General features: G+C 35.4%; 1 protein-coding gene across 2 annotated transcripts; it reads left to right on the top strand.

Annotated features, from left to right (window-relative positions):
* The first annotated feature begins 1,270 nt into the window (after positions 1 to 1,270).
* LOC141297752 (E3 ubiquitin ligase RNF157-like) lies at positions 1,271 to 19,757 on the top strand. Of its 2 annotated transcripts, XM_073828202.1 has the most exons (20): positions 1,271 to 1,540; positions 2,747 to 2,865; positions 4,681 to 4,769; positions 5,978 to 6,124; positions 6,273 to 6,390; positions 6,557 to 6,623; positions 6,712 to 6,755; positions 7,489 to 7,536; positions 7,657 to 7,728; positions 8,380 to 8,539; positions 8,756 to 8,868; positions 10,014 to 10,249; positions 10,450 to 10,558; positions 10,716 to 10,824; positions 10,922 to 11,103; positions 12,617 to 12,682; positions 13,053 to 13,101; positions 13,781 to 13,900; positions 16,093 to 16,127; positions 16,550 to 16,678. In XM_073828202.1, the coding sequence occupies exons 1-19, from the start codon at positions 1,453 to 1,455 to the stop codon at positions 16,125 to 16,127; spliced, it is 1,971 nt and encodes a 656-aa protein (XP_073684303.1). In that variant the 5' UTR covers positions 1,271 to 1,452; the 3' UTR covers positions 16,550 to 16,678. The 2 variants fall into 2 exon arrangements, with proteins under 2 accessions (XP_073684303.1, XP_073684302.1); XM_073828201.1 differs by lacking the exon at positions 16,093 to 16,127 and having other exon boundaries at positions 16,550 to 19,757.
* Positions 19,758 to 19,966: the final 209 nt, after the last annotated feature.

Raw genomic sequence — 19,966 nt, 5'->3', positions numbered from 1 at the left:
CTGAAATACAGTGGCATAATTGATTGAGTGATAACTGGCATAAATTATCAAATGATAAATAATCAAAATGAATAAGTGATAAATGATGCTAAAACAAAATTTAGAAACTAAAACAAACTAAAACATTACAGCACAAATGCTGCTCTCTTGAAGAGATTTTGCTGCTGAACTGCTTCCGTAACTTGTCTGTGAAATGTATTTTATACAGTGACAAATGCTAAGAATATAAACTGAAAAAAAAATCAATGTCAATTAAAACAGAGCTCTGTGACACAAGGGCCACTATGAACACCAGTTGAGGTTCCCTTGCTGCACTGCAGCGAATCACTTCCAAAAAATTCGGGGAAGGTCACGTTTGGCGAGGCAGGATGTGTTTGTACTGCGCAAAACCTCAAGTCTGGATTTAAGCCTGACGTCAGGGGTGGCCAATAGCGCTTCTGAGGACAGTAATACAGCACTGATCATTGAGCAGCAAATCTTACTAGCTAAAAACGGCTTTCTACTGAGACATAATGTACACTATCAGCAGGGGGCGCCTGGCGGCTCAAAAAGCTTAATACTCCATTGAATTACATTCAAATCTCAGTACGTTTTTTGTTTTTCTGCAGGCGTTTGTATACTTAAAATATAACCTTTTTAAATATATTAATTAGAAAGATTGCCACATGCTATATGAATCAAAATCTGTCCAAGCAATCTGTATAAAATTATTTAAAACAAATCTTTATCTTTCACGCGCAAACGTCTGTGATTGGTTTAACCGCATCAGCGCAAAGAAAAGGAACAGTTAACACGTCCGAAGCCGTGTTTGCCATAGTAATGTTAACACTGAATTACAGAAATAATAAGTGGAAGTGATATGATATTATATACATAAAATGAAACGTAAGTTGTAACAGTTATATTTAGAAAATGCTATGTTTCTTTATATATGCATCTAATTACATATTAATTAGCAGCAACATTCGGGCCGTGAAGTCCCGCCCATTTATAGACGTTTCATAATGTCCACTGCCGTTCTACCCTTTTATTCTGTTTCTACATCACTGATACGCATCTGCATCCCATCGCTCAAGCGCTCGGAGAACAGAGGATACAGGGATGATGGTGATAAACATACCGAGAAACTGTGTCATATAGACAGCACCTCACTCCGCTTCGCAACTTAGCCAAGGATGCCGACCACGGAGGCAGAGACAGCCTTATAATAGGGCTACAGTCTGCAGGACGCAAAAAGCAGCTTGTGTCTGCAGACAAAACAACGAGAGACTCTGTGCGGAGCTTACAGGGCATTAAGAGCACCAACTAATCCTGTGCATGGCCAAAAATATAAAAGCGAAGAGCAAAAAAAACGGGCCTTTGCGTAAAGAAGGAGATGGTCGGAGTAAAGAAGACGCAGCAGCAATAGGATTGCAAATCATTCAGTGTTATTTCAATTCATAGCTAGTGGAAATGGGAGCTTTGACAAGCCGTCAGAATGCAGGAGTGGAGGAGGTCGATATACCATCCAATTCTGTTTACAGATACCCACCTAAATCCGGTAAGGAAATATATAATATATTATTAAAATATTGTTCTCATTCATTTTATATTAGATTTATTATATTAGATTGTATACGTAATTACATATAATATGTATGTAAATTGGCATTTACCATAAAATTGGCTTGTGGAATTTTGTTAAATATATTTTTCTAGCTTCTACTTGCGATTAAATTGAGAGGGTCCTTCTGTTCAGTTGAACTCCAGAGGGCCTGGGCCACCACCCACTGTTTCTTGGTCAGCAAGTCTGTCTCCCAGAGGCACAGTAGGCCCGTAGATGCTTGTCTTTATATTGATATGGGGCTTATCATTCCAGTAGTGCTGTTTCTACAGTCTACCTAAATGCACCATAATTAGAGCAAATGTCTTGGAGGGTTTTGTATGCAGCATTAAATTGATCTGAAACAAGAGTGTCCACATTATGTAAAAGGAATTTATTGTGACTATGTGGTTTTTATGCATTCTGCTAACTTTACTGTAAATTTTTAGATGTATGTTTTTAGAAACTGCAGCACTCGTCTTAGTTTTATAATGATTGTTTTACAAATCTTTTGGGAATTTTAGAAGACATGCAAATGAGAAGATGAATGTCAGTGTGTTAACCACAAGTAACCAGATAGTCTATATGTGCAGCTTGGGACTTGTGCCTGATTCTTCCTCGCTCCTGTTCCAGTTTCAAGCTTGTTCATCTATCTACCCCTGTGTCTTCCCATGGCGGTTGCTATCCTCTGTCTGCCCTTGAGCTTGTCTTTCTTTAATCTGTTGGTTCTCCAGTCTGCTATATCTGTCTTCATTTTCATTCTGAAGCCTTTCATTTGTCTTGGTGGGAGGAATGGAGGTGTTTGCAGCTATATATCTGTTTTTGAAGCCATTTATTAGTCTGCCCGTCGCTAAAAATTAAAATGTGCATATGTTATCTATTAAAAGAGTTATTGTTAATTGATCTGTTGAAATGACTGAGTGTTGGTGTAATATATTTATCAGGTTAATTCAGTTGAAATAATGATTTTTTACCACATTATGTAACCATATAAAACATATTTTTGAGTTGTGAATAAAATTTAACACTAGGTTCAGCGCATTTGCAATCGGGTTGCAAAACACTGACAAGATGTGCACTTACAAGTCTTGTTTGTGACAAATGTAGACATACATTTTGAATTGTTCAATATCTGTAACCGTGACCTGTTTCTTTGTCATGCAGGAAGTTATTTTGCTAGCCATTTTATTATGGGAGGAGAGAAGTTTGACTCAACTCATCCCGAAGGCTACCTCTTTGGTGAAAATACTGACCTCAACTTCCTAGGCAACAGACCAGTAGTGGTAAGATTGCATTTCATTTCCTGGTAACAAAGATTGGATGCAGCCATTTTTGACTGATTTTTGTAGGTCATGCTCTGTTCATTGATTTTACCTTGTGTGATCTCATTTTCAGAGATCATCAACAACAATAAACCTCATGACTCATTTTTACTAGGTTACATATTAATCACAGATACAGTCAAACCAAAATTTGTTCAGACACCTTCAACATTTTTTTACAGTATCACAGTTTTTTTGCTATAGTGTAGAAAATGGTAATAAAATATGACAAGAACTCAAGCATTAAACTGTGTCAGAACAAATTCATCTTGATAGAAAGGTATATAACAAAACATGGACAGGTCAAAATGTCAAATCAAGTTTTTGGTCCCAGATTTTTATCAGTTTTACTGGTAGTCTACTGTATAAAGAATTTTTGGGTATAATATGTTACAGTTTACTTTATTTTGCTATCCTCACTTACATAAGTTAACTATAGTGTCCTGCACCCACTAGTAAAAAAAAGTTCAAAAATTATATCTGGTGTCTGAATATTTTTTGGTTTGACTGTATTTTAAATTTTGTGATTTAGAAATTATTTTAATTTTTTTACTATATATGATTTGAAGTATTTTATAATATTTTATATTGTTAACATTACTTTAGACACATTTTTTAAATAATTCTTTAAATACACATTTTTAAGAATTTAAGAATTCATTTAAATTTATACATTTGCAATATACATATAAGTATTTAAATTTGATTATGATTTATAAATCTACTTTAAAACAGTATTTAAAATTAGAGCGGCAAACGATTAGTCAAGATTAATCGATTAAAAATAAAAGTTTATGTTTACATACTATATGTGTGTGTGCTGTGTATATTTTTTATGTATATATAAATACACACACATGTTTATATTTAAAAAAATATTTGTATGTATTTGTTTTAAACACTTGAATATAATTTATATTATATATAAATATAAATCTAATATATTTTTCTTAATATATACATGTATGTCTGTGTATTTATATATACAAAATAAATATACACAGTACACACATATAGTATGCAAACATAAACTTTTATTTTGAATTGATTAATCGCGACTAATCGTTTTGAAGCTCTATTTAAAATACATATTTTACTAATAATTCTGACTCATATTTGAGCCCCTACGAGGTCTTCTTAGAACTGTTACTTTAACTGCATATTTAGGCTAGTTTAAATCATGTAAATTACTATATTTTGGTGGAAGCATGTCCCAATGTCTCATAGCTGTTCTTATATACTGCTTTGCTTTATTCAGATCTTTATCCTGATATGTGTGTGCTTTTATGAAACCATATGTATTTCTGTATGCGGTGGGTCTTATATTTACACTGTATACATTAGCTGCGAGGCCCATCTCTGAGCAGACAGGTTAGCGATGCTGTGGATTTAAGCGACGGCTTACCGCAAGTAATACAGAGAGCTACATTCAGTCTGAACTTCGGGGAGGGGGAAGGGGAGGCGACAGGCTCACCCAGTGTTGACCCACACGCGAACACACTCTTGATGCCTCTCTGGCACGTGGGCATGCTTGTGCATTGCATTTTTCCAGAGCAAACACACACACACATACATGAATCAGCACAACGGCTTGTTTGGAGATCAATGTATATCACCTTTAATGTAATGTGGCTTTGTTTCCAGATTATTTTTCAGTTTTGTAAGAGATCATATGTGTGTGTCAAATATGTGAGCTGATAAAATAGGACAAAGTGCTTCTCAGTTATTATTATAATCAATAACTTTATGCTTACTACTGACTCTTGTGATTTGTAGTTCCCGTACAATGCTCCCCCTCCACATGAGCCGGTCAAGACTCTCCGCAGTCTCATCAACATCCGTAAAGACACTCTGCGACTTGTCAGGTGAGATTTTTCATGGCAAATATCTTTACTACACCTGACAGAGCTCTTAAAGAAATAGTGTGATGAGTTCCTTTGTCAAAACAGCATATTTGGGTGGGACATGTTGATTATTTTGTGTTGTATTTGTTGTATTTTATTTTACAGAGCATATGTTTAGATGAAAATCTGTGTAGTGCAGGATGAGCCATCAGTTTTTCCAGATGAGAAAAATTTTTTTATTTTAAAAGCATATTTCAACTCATAGTTAATTATGTCAATGTTTTAAGTGTGCAGTAGACTATGTGTTTATTGTGACCGATATGTGTTTTTCAGGGCCGATGCCGATACCAATTATTACAAATAAAGTAGATTGATTGATAACCGATATTTTGAACCGATATAAATGGCTGGTGTAAAAATGAAAATTAATGTAAAAATTAGGAATAACAAAGACTAAAAAATGTTTTTAAATGCTTTTAAATTATTTTATCAGCAGTCGGTTTTGAAACTGACCGATGGGCCAAAAGCCACAAATATAAAATATAATATAAATTCTAATTTATCAAATTATTTCTAAATATAAAAAAATAATATATCTAAATATAAAAAAATAAATATATATGTCAGCAATCGATAAAAAAAAAAACAATACTGATATCCATAAAAATGCTTAATATGGGCACCGATAATTGGTCGACCCTTTCTTCTAAGCTAAAAGACATGGACAAAAAGCCACAAAAATATGTGTATATATATATATATATATATATATATATATATAAAACAATAAAATAAATATATATATTGCAATATTGGCAATATTGCAATATTGGCAATCGGTTTTTAAATTGACCGATACTGATGACTATGATAATGCTTAATTTTGGCACCAATAATAGGTTGACCCTACTTCAAAGCTAAAAGACATGGGCCAAAAGCCACACAAATATGTAAATAATTATATCTTAATAAAAAAGCAATAATAATAATAAAATAAATATATATATCGGCAATTGGTTTTGAAAATGACTGGTACCGATAACCATAAAAATGCTTAATATTGGTGCTGATAATTGTGGCTTTTGGTCCATGTCTTTTAGCTTTGAAGATTATCGGTGCCCTTATTAAGCATTTTTATGGTTATCTTTATTTATCTTTCTGTGCATTAACATTTGTTGCTACAATCTCTTTTTAAAAATTTAGGTTAAAGTTTGTAATTTTGTCTGTAGATGTAGTGAAGACATGAAGCTGCCTGGACAGGAAGTTGGGAAAAGCCACAGCTGCTATAATATTGAGTTTACCTTTGATGCCGACACACAAGTTGCCATCACTATTTACTACCAAGCCATTGAAGAGTTTCACAATGGCGTGCCAATGTAAGTTGAGCATTAGACACACTTTGAGTTTTGCTTTTATTATTATTTATTAATAAAACACTTCAAACTCAGCCTTTACCAGTTGATCAGAGAGCGGCAAGTTGGGAAATGACATCAAAGCTTGGATTATATTGTGTGTTGTTGACAGATACTTGCCGCAGGACAGCTCTCTGCAGTCAGAGACAGTGCATTTCAAACGCGGCGTCTGCCAACAGTTCTGTCTACCCTCTCATTACGTCAACTTATCAGAGTGGGCAGACGAGGAGGTAAAACATCTGCTAGCTATGACATTTTGTGTCTGTGTTTTTGCATTTTTTTGGAGAGAGGTTAAAATAGGTCAGACTGAATTAGTCTTAATCTGTTTCATTAAAGAAATTAGTGAGCAATTCATTATGCATGTTAAACCTGGTAATGTGGTTTATTGATGAACAGCTTTTGTTCGACATGGATAAAGACATCTACCCTATGGTTGTACAAGCAGTAGTGGACGAGGGAGATGGTGAGTTTGATGTAATTGTATATAATATAATATATGTAGAAATATAGATGGAAATATATCTAAATATGTTGTTTTTGTCGTTGTGCAGAACACTTGGGACACTCTCATGTACTTCTTGCAACCTTTGAGAAGGTATGCTTTTTTTGTGTAAGAAATGTTTTGTATTTTTATACAGTAACGTTCAAAATTTTGGGGGTTGGTAAGATTTTTAAAATATGTTTTAAAAGAAATCACACCAAGGCTCTTTTAAATAAAAAATACAGTAAAAACAGCAATATTGACAAATTTTATTACAATTTAAAATAACTGTTTTCTATTTTAATATACTTTAAAATGTAATTTATTCCTGTGATGGCAAAGCAACATTTTCAGCAGCCATTAATCCAGGCTTCAGTGTAACATATTCCTTCAAAAATCCAAAATGCTGATTTGATGCTTAAGTTGTATTGCTTAATATCTTTGTGGAAACCGTGATATAATTTTTTCTGGATTCTTAACAGTTTAACATTCTGTAACAGTGTACTTGCGGAATAAAAGAAATAAATTCTTTAAAAAAAATTTTACTGACCCCAAACTTTTAAAAAGTATTCTATATTTATAAAAGAAAGACCTCGTAAATTGTTCCATTTATACAATGTTCCACATTAGCAAACTTCTACGTAAATGTAAAAAAGTGCAGTTATACTATTTCTACCTGATCTAACCCTAAAATTATCTTTGTTGTTGTAAGCTAATATGGATTGATTCAGTCATATTAAATAATATTATTGGCATAATTAAAACCGGTTCAGTTTATCTACCAAAAAAAAATAAAAAATTACTGTGACTTTTAGTGATTATATAATGTTGTTGTCTTTTTTCTTAGCATATGGATGGAAGTTACTGTGTAAAACCTTTGAAACAGAAACAAGTGGTAAGGGCCCTCTTACTATTTATGTAAAATACTTACAGATATCTTATATATATTAAATGCCTTGATTTTTCTAAGTGGCAAATTTTTAATAAACCTCTTAATCTTACAATTTTATCATAGGTGGATGGTGTCAGTTACCTGCTGCAGGAGATCTACGGTATAGAGAACAAATACAACAGTCAAGAATCAAAGGTAAGTCATCATCTACATTCACAAAAATAATCAGATTCGCAGACAGTGGAATGATTTAAAATACCAAAATTATTAATAAGTGACCCTGGACCACAAAACCAGTCATAAGGGTCAATTTTATGAAAATGACATGTGTGAAAGCTGAATAAATACGCTTTCCATTAATGTATGGTTAGGATAGGACAATATTTGGCTGAGATACAACTATTTGAAAATCTGTAATCTTAGGGTGCAAAAAAAAAAAAAAAATATTGAGAAATGAAGTCCAAATGAAGTCCTTAGCAATGCATATTAGTAATCAAAAATTAAGTTTTGATATATTTACAGTAGGAAATTTACAAAATATCTTCATGGAACATCATCTTTACTTAATATCCGAATGATTTTTATAATTATTATATATAATTCGATAATTTTGACCCATACAAAGTGTTGTTGGCTATTGCTACAAATATACCCATGCTACTTACAGTATGGCTGGTCTTATGGTTCAGGGTCACATATAGTAAATTGTTTAATAAACTTTATTCTTTCCTGTGATATAGTTGTTACTACTCTCTCTGATTTAGAGGGACAGCATCTGTTACTTCTAAGCTTTCAGTTATTAATTAGTATCGAAATCCAAAAAATGAAATATACTCACATTTACAGGTGGCTGAAGATGAGATTAGCGACAACAGCGCTGAATGTGTGGTGTGTTTGTCGGACGTGCGGGACACACTTATCCTGCCCTGCAGACACCTGTGCCTGTGCAACGCCTGCGCAGACACACTGCGCTACCAGGCCAACTGTTGCCCCATCTGTCGACTGCGTAAGCACCAACCCCTGTACTAAACTGATTCAACAGGACTCTCTGATTGAGATTATTTATGAAAATTAAATATTTGTGTTTATAGTGTCTTATTCATGAATGTTGTGGTGAATATGTCAGTAAATACAAAACTGGATATAATGACACTAGTCTATTTTTGTATTGTTTCAGATAAAATATTTGATTCATTTAAATTTCTCCTTTTAATTCCTAAAGCGTTTCGTGCCCTTCTTCAAATTCGTGCGATGAGGAAAAAACTGAGCCCACTCACACCTACTGGATTCAACCCTGTCATCACCTCACAGACGTCAGATTCAGAGGAGCACTCGGTAACACGCTATATTTTGTTCACAATGTTCATACAGAGCTTTATTCAAAACAAATATATTTAAAGGGGTAATTCACTCAAAAATGAAAATTACACCATGATTTTACTCAACCTCAAGCCATTCTAGGTGTATGAGATTTTCTTCTTTCAGATGAATACAATCAGAGTTATATTAAAAATGTCCTGGCTCTTCCAAGCTTTATAAAGGGAGTGAATGGTTGTTAAGATTTTGAAGTCCAATAAAGTGCATCCATCCATAATAAAAAGTGCTCCATACAATGCGTTTTTGCATTAAATATCCATATTTAATCCATAAATCATAACCTCTAGCTTCTGCTAACTGTCATACGTGTGGAGTACTTTTTTTTAAAGGAAAGATGCACTTTATATAACTTCTATTGGACTATTAAATCTCAACAGCCATTCACTGCCATTATAAAGCTTGGAAGAGCGAGGACATTTTTAATATAACTCCAACTGTACACATCTGAAAGAAGAAAGTCATATACACCTAGGATGGCTTGAGGGTAGGGCTGCTTGATTATGGCAAAAATCATAATCACTATTATTTTGGTCAATATTGTAATCACGATTATTTAACACGATTTTGAGTGGGTCCGGAACTCTATATGATTGATTAATTTAAAGATAGCAATACAACAGAAAAAAAAGCTACAAATCTTTTGTTGTTTGATTAACATTAAGCACAGAGACGGCAGAAGGAATATTACTTGTGGCTGCTTTAAGAGCTGCACGGATCCAATATACGGTTACGCATGTATTTTTATTCTCAACTGTTTACATTAAGTTCAGACATAACTGACAAAGGTTTAGATGAATAATCACCAAACGCCACAATTTGACATACATTTGCATGTATTTGACCGCTTAGGTACGCATGTGAAATTGGGCTTTTATAAAGGAGCGAAAGCACACAAAGGGGGTGGAATCTGGAGCAATAATCATTTTATCTCGATTATTGTATTTTCATATTTGTTTGAAGCCGAAATCGAAACTGAATTTCAATTAATTGCATAGCCCTACTTGAGGGTGATTAAATAATGCATCTATTCACACAAAAAAGGAAAACGATGTTATACTTCTAAACTGTACTGTTGTTCACAGCCACATGTATGTTTACTACAGGCATCAGAGCACATCCCACCAGGCTATGAAGCTGTGTCCCTGTTGGAGGCCTTGAATGGGCCCCTGAACCCGTCGCCATCTGCTCCGCCACTTCAGGGCCTCACCAGGGGCCATGTTTCTGGATCTGTGCCCACATATGGCAGTGATAGCCACCACTCGCCCGCGCGCTCGCTCTCTCCGCTAGAACACTCTGTCAACTCCAGCCAGAATGTGAAACACAAGAAGAGTGGCTCTAAGTGAGTGAAACCTAACTGAAGGATTGAATGGTGTAGTATTTCAGTATAACTGTAAAAAACGTGTTATTTAATGTCTACAAAACCTTTGCTGGCTGTTGTTTCCAGTCACTTTATAGCTTTCCTTGAAGGATAAATTATGGGTTTAGGAAGCAGGCAGATAAATGAGTCGTTGCTAATCATGTATTCTGGGAACTCTCTAGATCCCTCTCCCAGAATTCTTCAGTGCTGCCTGAGGAGGAGGACGAGAAGTCATGCAGTGAGTCTGAAGCACAAACGTGCAGGAGAAAACTGCATGTAGAACAGCAAGAGGTACAAAGCATTACATTTTTTATACATATTATTTGATATACTTTTCATATATTTGCATTTGTCATCATTGAATTGATTATACAATGTCCACTAGTGATGATGATAGATAATAAACATCAATCTGATCATCATTGTTGTATTGTGTATTCTACTGCAGTCTGGAGTGACCCCTGAAAGTGACAACATCACCCTGTCATCCTCAGGGGCCATAGATCAGTCCTCCTGCAACGGGACCCCTCTCTCCTCCACAATCACCTCCCCAGAGGGTACCGCATTACAGCTATACCTAACTCACTGAAACACAAACCACAGCTTGTTCATTTACATTTATTTGTCTTCCTGTTCACTTCCGGTTCTGTTTAGACCCAGTAAGCAGCAGCCTGGCCCAGTCTGTGATGTCAATGGCGTCTTCTCATAGTCAGCACTCTCAGATTAGCACCGACACACTCTCTTCAATGTCTGGATCCTATATGGCTGGTGCCGAGGGAGAGGAGGCAGCAGAGACCCCAGCAGAGAGCCGAGCTCCTTCCCAACATGAGGGTGAGGTAAGGCAGTTAGAAGGCCTAGAAGCAGGACAATTCGTTATTTTTGTTCGTTATGTTCAGATGCTTTAGTTCATGCTGATATTATAGTTTTTCTAAATAAAAAAAGGTAATTACTTCTTTTTATCTCACAATTCCGACTTTTCTTCTTGCAATTGTGTGTACATCTTGCAGTGTGTAATACAAACTTGCAATTCTGACTTTTTTTCTCAGAGAAAAAAAGTAGAAATAAAGTTTGTATCCAGCAATTCTGAGAAAAAAAATCTAAACTCAATGTAAACTCACAATTGCCAGAAAAAAAATCAGAATTGTGAGCTAAAAAATATCCATTACCTTTTATTTTTTATTAAGTGGTGGCAACGAGCTTCCATACTGTACAGTTGGTGTAAGTGTAAAATATAAACAATTATAAGAAATAAATTCAGAATTGCAAGATAAAGCAATTGTGAGTTTGTATCTTATAATTTGGACTTTTTTCTCAGAATTGTGAGATATAAACTCACTTGTGAGTTATAAAGTCCAGTTTTGAGGCGAAAAAAGACTATCTTCTCAGAATTACGAGTATATATTCTCACAATTCTGAGAAAAAAATCACAATTGCAAAATACAAATTTGCAATTCTGAGAAAAAAAGTCAGAATTGTGAGTTTACATCTTGCAATTCTGACTATATTTCTCAGAATTGAGACTATTTCTCAGTTTATATCTTAGTTCTGAGAAAAAATCAGAATTGCGAGATAAAGTGTCACAATTACCTTTTTTTATTCATGGAAGAAATTTATTATGCTTGAGGCTTACTGATATAAAAATTCAAATTAAACTTTATTTGGAGTACTGCTTTGCACAATGCGCATTTCCTAATATTAAGCCTAAAATGTGTCCTAATATCATGTTTGATTTTGTATGGATTGTATGACTTTTGAATAATATCAGTCTTTAAAAGCAAGATATTTAAAGTGTAAAGTATATTTGCAATATTTCCTATTCATCACAATCAAATGTACTTAAATATAAAATATATCTTCTGTTGGACTACTTTTGCACAATTAACGTGCATTAAGAACAAAATTAGTTGTTTCAATTTAACAGAAGTCAAGTATACCAATTTTTGTATACTGAAAGTACAATTGCAGGGTATTTGAATTAAGTACATAAATATATGTATTTGCATTATACTTAGCATGAAGTAAATGCCTTTCAAATACATTATTTTAGTATATTTATTTCTCTTATTTATTTCTAAAATTTGCTATATAAATACATTTGCATTGCCTGTTTTATTGGCTTGAAAATTGGTCTATGTAAATGCATGTATCTCTATTAAATCATTTTAAAAAGCAATTTGAATCAGGGAATCATGGACATTCATTGGTTAAAAGTTATAAGAACACTGTAACCAAAATGTGCGATAGCTATAACTATTACCATTGCAGAAAAAGTGATACATTTATGCCAAGAGCTGTTTCTGCAAATCACATATTGTGTCTAACAGAGACCATATTTACATGTGTCCGCAGGAAATCCCCAACGAGGCAAAAGGGCATAATTTTGTGGCTGCCATTCTTGAAGAACAGGATTCAGAGGTGAAACATTCACAGCCAAACACCGTAAAGGAATAGTTCACCTAAAAATTAAAATTACTCACCTTCATGTCGTTCCAAACCCATTAAATCTTTGTTCATCTTCAGAAAACAAATTAAGATTTTTTTTTTTAATCCGAGAGCCTTCTGACCCTGCATAGACAGCAATGCAACTGACACGTTCCCAGGCCCAGAAACATAGTAGGGACATTGTTAAATAGGCCATGTGACATCAGTGGTTCAAATGTAATTTTATGAAGCTACAAGAATAATTTTTATGCAGTTGTGCGGTTAATGCAGGGTCATAAATCCTTTAAACCCAGCTATGTGTTCTCTACTAATTACTTATTTAGCTCTGTATTTTCTTTCTTAGGGAAATGACGTGACTGAGGAAGACTGTGCATCTCCCACCAAAGAACATGGTAATTGTAACCTCAGCTACTGGCTGTACTTATCACAACACTGTACACTAGATTAAGGAGAAAAACACTGCAATGTAGGTGGTACTTCATCTACAAGAGCTTGTAAAACTGCCTACATACCTGCTTGATGAATAACTTGTGTTTGCAGGTGGGCCAAAGGTCCCTCACTACATATATATAAATCTCACATGACTCATTTGAGGCGAATGTAGTTCGATTTTCATGTTTTATTTAATCAGCCCACATACAAGCACATTTGGCATCTGAATTGTAATGAGTATCCAGCTTTCTGCCTATTATTTTATTATTTATTCTGACAAGTGTGCATCTGTACTAATGCTACATATTCTTTTGAGAAACGAATCGTTAATTAAAAAGCTGGTAAAAAGAAGTTTTGCTTTTGTATTGTAACTGCCATTTTGCATAGGCATTTTTCATTTGTTTCTTATTTAATGTGTTGTATGCTAACTAATGTGAGTCAAAGTGTTTGTCAGTTGTGTTCTCGTGCACGTGCCGCTTGCATCCGCTCGCTCTCACATGAGTATGTATGCATCCATCAACCACAGCCATCACTAAATGGCTGCCGAGTAGCATCCTGCGCCCCATTGCTCTGACCCCTCCACTCGGCTGCTCTGCCCTGCCTCGGCTGCTCTTGTTTGACCTCTGACCTCGCTTGCAGGTGGGCGCAGGAGGAGCGAGGTGCCTTGTCCAGAGTTTGACAATAACAATCAGGGGCAGTCTGACACCCACTGTATGACAGGCCTGGACAATGAGCAGCCTCCTGACGGCCGATTCGCTGGTGAGTGGCAACCTCTCGAACATGGACTTGGGTGAGACGGTTTCAAGGTGTCCCTTTTAAAACAGCAGCTGGCTCTAAAATACTATTGGCTTTCTCTGCTCATGCACGTCCGTACTTTGACCCTGCTGTAATTTTGTGTAGCGTTAATTGGTACAATGGCCATGGCATTTAATCCCCCTTTTGTGTGTGTTTATGTGTATGTGTGACTTGTTTCTATCTCTCTGGGTCATACTAATAGCTAAGTTCATGTTCAGTGTCTGCCAGCTCAAAGTAGCTTTGCGTCTCCCTTCATTTCTTCGTTCATCCCTTCATTCTTTGCTCATCTTCCCTCTTTTGGCAGCATATTCTGTTATATCCCAAATCTTGGTTACTGTCATCCAGAGAAAGCATTCTCTCTGGAAGGACAAAAATTAAGCTTTTCACATGATAGTAAAATATGATTAATAATAATCATCATCATGTTTTTTATTCATCATGATTCACTACGCAGTCCAAAATATACAGTCAGCACAAAAAGTATTTGGACACATAAGCTACACTTAAAGGGACAGTTCACCCTGTGTTAAATTCTGTCATTAATTTTTCACGTCATTCATGTTGTTTGTTCTTTGGAACACAGATTACTCGGATTTCATCAAAGAAATCTTAATTTGAGTTCCAAAAATGAACAAAGGTCTTACAGATTTGGAACGACATAAGGGTGAGTAATTAATGACAGAATTTTCATTTTTGGGTTTACTAGCTCTTTAAAATTGTCAAAATGTCATTGCATTTTTTGATATCAAAGACCCTAGACATGATGATCCCCTTTCCTAAAATTTGTATTTCTGTGTATAAGGACCAATTTATATTATACATTATATTATCAACGTGTGTAAAATGTGGTTAACACAGTTTTTTCAATGGAATAAAATAATTGTGATTAATTTCATGTTTTGCAAATGATAATAATATAATATAATGAATACAGTTGAAGTCAAAAGTTTACATACACCTTGCAGAATCTGCAAAATGTTAATTATTTTACCAAAATAAGATGGATCATACAATTTTTTTTATTTATTTAGAACTGACCTAAATAAGATAGTTTACATAAAAGATGTTACATATAGTCCACAAGAGAAAATAATAGTCAAATTTGTAAAAATGACCCTGTTCAAAAGTTTACATACACTTGATTCTTAATAATGTGTTGTTAACTGAATGATCCACAGCTGTTTTTTTTACCCACTGTTCTTCAAATTCTTGATGAAAGAGTTTTTGTGTATTTGAACCCTTTCCAACAATGACTGTATGATTTTGAGATACATCTTTACACACTGAGGACAACTGAGGGACTCATATCCAACTATTATAGAAGGATCAAACCCTCAGTGATGCTTCAGAAGGAAGCACGATTCATTAAGAGCCAGGGGTGTAAACTTTTAAACAGAATGAAGATGTGTACATTTTTCTTATTTTGCCTAAATATAGTACTAACATGTTTGCCAGAAGACAAAATAAGTTAAATTAACCCTGATCGTAAAATTCTAAAAATGTTCACCCCCTAGCTCTTAATGCCCCCCTTAGTTGTCCTCAGTGTGAAAAGATGGATCTCAAAATCATACTGACTTCAACTGTATACAATATAATATACATTTATTTATCTTTTTATATTTTTAGACTATTTTTCACTGATCATTTGTGGCCCCTTGGATGTCCCAAAAAAAGCCATTTGAGAATTTTTGTTAAATGTTTAGCCTAAAAAGTATGCCACATGGGTTGATATTTTATTTAATGCAATGACATTCATACTTTTTTAAGTGCTACTTAAGTGTCCATATACCGTTTGTGGTCACTATAAGTAATATGCCCATTCAAATCTTGCTTTTAGGGAGAAAATGAAATTGGCTTATTTGAATAGGCACTTGAAAATTGAACATCCTGTTCATTAAAGATAAAAGTTTCCAGTGAAAGTGCAGTTTTCTCTTCAAAGGGACCCTATCATCTTCTCTCATTATCTCTAAGCACCGAGCTTCTCCTTCCTCTCTCAATCCGACTTTCATTTTCTGTGGATGGCTGGTTGATTCTCTTGATGTGCTGTAAATGTGTTGTGTTCTCTCTCTCTCTCTTTCTTTTCTGTCTGGTTTTTCCTTCCATCATTTCCCATCTCTCTTTCTCTCTATCTTCCTGGATGTCTGTGGAATGGACAGATGAGGACTCGTGTCCTGTTCACATTGACGAATAGGTACGGAGCAAGTTAAAAGCCAATGCACAGAGGTCATGGATTCACAAAGAAGTTTCAGCCTTTTTGCCATTCACTGTTATCATCAGTGGGATTCTATATAGATCTGCCTTTTGACCTCTGAGGGTTAAAAGAGCCTTTTCATCATTTACTTAGAATGCATGGTGAATATTCGATGCGGTACATTTCAGTTCACAGAAATCTTGGAGAACAATGGATAAAAGTGTCTTGGTTTGCATGACGGACAATTCGGCCAACCGACAAGCGAAAAGTTTGAAGCAAAAACATTCTGTTTTAACATTGATCTCCAAGAGATCTTATTTTTTTCTAAATCACGTTTCCACAATCCCATCATTTTACCCTGCATTCAAACCATTCAAATTTCATTTGTCTTCTCACATGGACTATTCCGTCCTGCCTCTTAGGTCTGTTATACCTCGACGTGTATCGTCACGGACGGGATCCTCACCATGCGTCCACCAGCAACATCAACCTGGAGGAGCAAGGGGTCACCAATGAGGCGCCTAACCCCAAAAACAAATCTCATCGTGGACCCCTAGCTGTGTGAAATCCTCAATCCACCCAGTCACAGATCAATCCTCCAATCCTGAGAGGGAAGTCTGCCTCTTTCTTCATGCCACCTCCACCCAAACTCGTGCCCACACCAATTACTCATGGATCAAATCCTAAATGCAAACCAGGGAGAATTGACTGTGTGGTTTCTCTTCTCCATTGTGATAGATGTCATGCTTTTAGCGCTCTTTTGGTGTTGATACTTGTGTAAAGCACCACGTTTACACCAACGCTCCACCCCCTCATGTGTACAAATGAAGGGATGACTCAAGCAAGCTCTCTTGATGAAAGACTGGAAAACGAGAACATGATGAAGACTCCAACCTCTGATCCTAGCAGCATTTCTGTGTTTTTCTCTTAGAAAGCAGTCAAATTTCATGTCAAGGCTGTGCGACTATGCTTTTTAAAAGTAATAATCAAATACTGCTGATCTGAATCAACATCCCTTGGGACTTTCTTCACTAATATTTCAACTTGTACTATTGATAATCTGCCCAAGATAGATGTTTAAAAAAAATACGATCATAACAATCAATCACAAAATGAACTTGAGAGCAATAACACATATTTGCTCACATTTCTGCCCTTGTCGGTTTGCTGCAGCTCACTTTGAGCTCTACGTACAGCCCTGCATGTTACAAAGACACAAAGCTACTGAGCTGCCTAACTTGCGTTACACATATGGCCACGGAGACACTACTGAACTGCTTACTACCAAGCATTTTCGAACACTTTGTATAGGAAATGGAAATGTTGGGGAAAACTTGGCCGTGACGTCCACATCTGTGGTTGTAACTCAGAAAGCTACTGGTATGTTAAATGTCATAAAGCTACTGTCAGGCTTTTTGTGCGTTGTTTAAAAAAATATGTGTTCATTTCATGTCTGAGGTACAAAAACTAGCAGTTAGTCAATTTGTACCCAAGGCTTGAAGCAAAGCTGAAGTAGTTCTTCAGAAGTGTGTTGTCGGGCCGATCGCTATGCCAGGTACTTTGGTATACAAGTAATTTTTGTTATGTATTCCTTTCGAAAAGTGTTGCACTTTCCTATAGGGGTCCTTAACTGAAAGCGTTTACTTAGCTCCAGCAGTCATTATCACATCAAATGAAGGTGAGACTTTAAAAAGCGTGCCACTAACTTGAAAAACAATCAACAGCTTTCAGTTTCTCGACAGTTCTGCCAAACCGAATTCATAGTGTTTAACTTTGCACTTTGTTTTTACCAGTGGTACATTAGTGGTTATTTTACTTAACGAAAATCTACTGATCTGTAAGTTCTCTTTCCAATCTCTCAAAGAATAGGTCACCAAACAATGAAGATTCCTGAAATGACATTGGACCCCATTTACTTTGATTGTGTTCCACAGATTAAAAAAACACTATACAGGTTTGAAACGATATTAAAGGATTAGTTCAAAATTTCCTGATAATTTACTCACCCCTGTTATTCAAGATGTTCATGTCTTTCTTTCTTCAGTGAAAAAGAAATTAAGGTTTTGAGGAAAACATTCCAGGATTTTTCTCCATATAGTGGACTTCAATGGCAATCAGCGGGTCGAAGGTCCAAATTGCAGTTTCAATGTAGCTTCAAAGGGCTCTACACGATCCTAGTCGAGGAATAAGGGTCTTATCTAGCAAAACAGTCAGCCATTTTCTAAAAAAAAAAACATTTATATACATTTCAACCACAAACGCTTGTCTTGCACGTCCACAACATGTAGGCAAAAGCACCGACCCAGTGTTCACAAAGCGAACGCGCAAAGAAAGTCAAACACCCTTTACAAAAAAGGTAAAACAACGATGTCGGACAATGTTAAGTTGGAGAGGAAATGAGTTTTTCGCTTTACCCTTCTGAACTGAAGAACACAGATGAAGAACTAACCGTGTGTGACTTTTCTTTCTTTTTTCAGTGGAAAAGAAATTAAGATTTCTTTTCGTGATTACGTAATGCGTTAATGTAAGTCGTAGACACGTATCGCAGGTCAAGTGCAAGATGAGTGTTTGTGGTTAAAAAATATATACGTTTTTATTTTTTTTAGAAAATGAATGATTGTTTCACTAGATAAGACCCTCATTCCTCAGCTAGGATTATGTAGAGCACTTTAAAGCTGTATTGAAACTGCAATTTGGACCTTCAACCCGCTGATCCCCATTGAAGTCCACTATATAGAAAAAAATCCTGGATGGTTTTCCTCAAAAACCTTAATTTCTTTTCGACTGAAATTGTTAGAAAATTTTAATTGACAATTTTTGGTGAACTATCCTTTTACGATCATTTCCTTCATCTGAGCCAATTTTTTTGATTCATTAGCACTTGTCTGGACTTTCTGAATGAAGAAGGATTTTACAGTACAATCAAATAGTGATTATAACTCTCTTCTAACTCTCTTAAAATGTCTATTGTACTTTGAGAACCAGCAGAGCTTTTCCTTTGTGTGGAAAATGTTTATTTTTTATTTTTTTATGTTAGCTTAGCTCTTGTTATAGTTGTAATAGTCTGTTCGATGTGTTGTTTACTGTAATATATGAATGGTGTGAAATTTCTCCAAATGAGATTGTATACATTACACATGCACTAGTAGATTTTCCCTTGACAGCAGATAATGCGGTGCATGTGGTAAGCGCATGGTAGTTGCAGTCAGAAAATAGAAATCCTCCACCTTTACATTTGCACTATATGTCTAGCCCTTCCGCACTGAGCTTGCACACTGTGTAAGCAACAGGTACCGAGTCACAAGACAAGCAATACAGCTGCATAATAGCACGTTGTTGTCTGCAGGCAGTACAGATAATAACTTAGCCATGCATTGAATGTTTTACAGCAGAATGTCACATTTACCTGCAGAGAGAAACATCTGTGGAGTAACATGCATTGAGCATGGATAAATACAAAGGGGTTTTCTCTAGTTCAGTTATCTGTATTGCTTTCGTTCTGTCCTCTTTCTGCACCAGGAGGAGTGACTCTAAACTAAACCTACATGAGGAATGGGTTGCATCAATTCACTTTTGTAGAATGAAGATTACAAAATGTCAAAAACACAATAAACTTTTTCTTAAAAACAAGATTTCTGTTTCTGTTTCTGAGTGAAAAATTAGATTAGACGGCAGAATATCACATTTGTGAGGAACAGTGGCTTTCATTATCCTACAAAAATGTTTTATGGCTCTCAGGGGGAATGATGTTATGCCCTATTATTGCTAATTTCCCATCCATTTTCATCTTGCACTGTTATATGAACACAGGCGGTGAGTGGGACAGTTGCCAGTCATCT

Source organism: Garra rufa, chromosome 22 (assembly GCF_049309525.1).
Source record: "Garra rufa chromosome 22, GarRuf1.0, whole genome shotgun sequence".
NCBI classification, from domain to species: Eukaryota; Metazoa; Chordata; class Actinopteri; order Cypriniformes; family Cyprinidae; genus Garra; species Garra rufa.
Note: the sequence above shows the minus strand (reverse complement) of the source record. Positions and strands in the feature narration are given on the sequence as shown.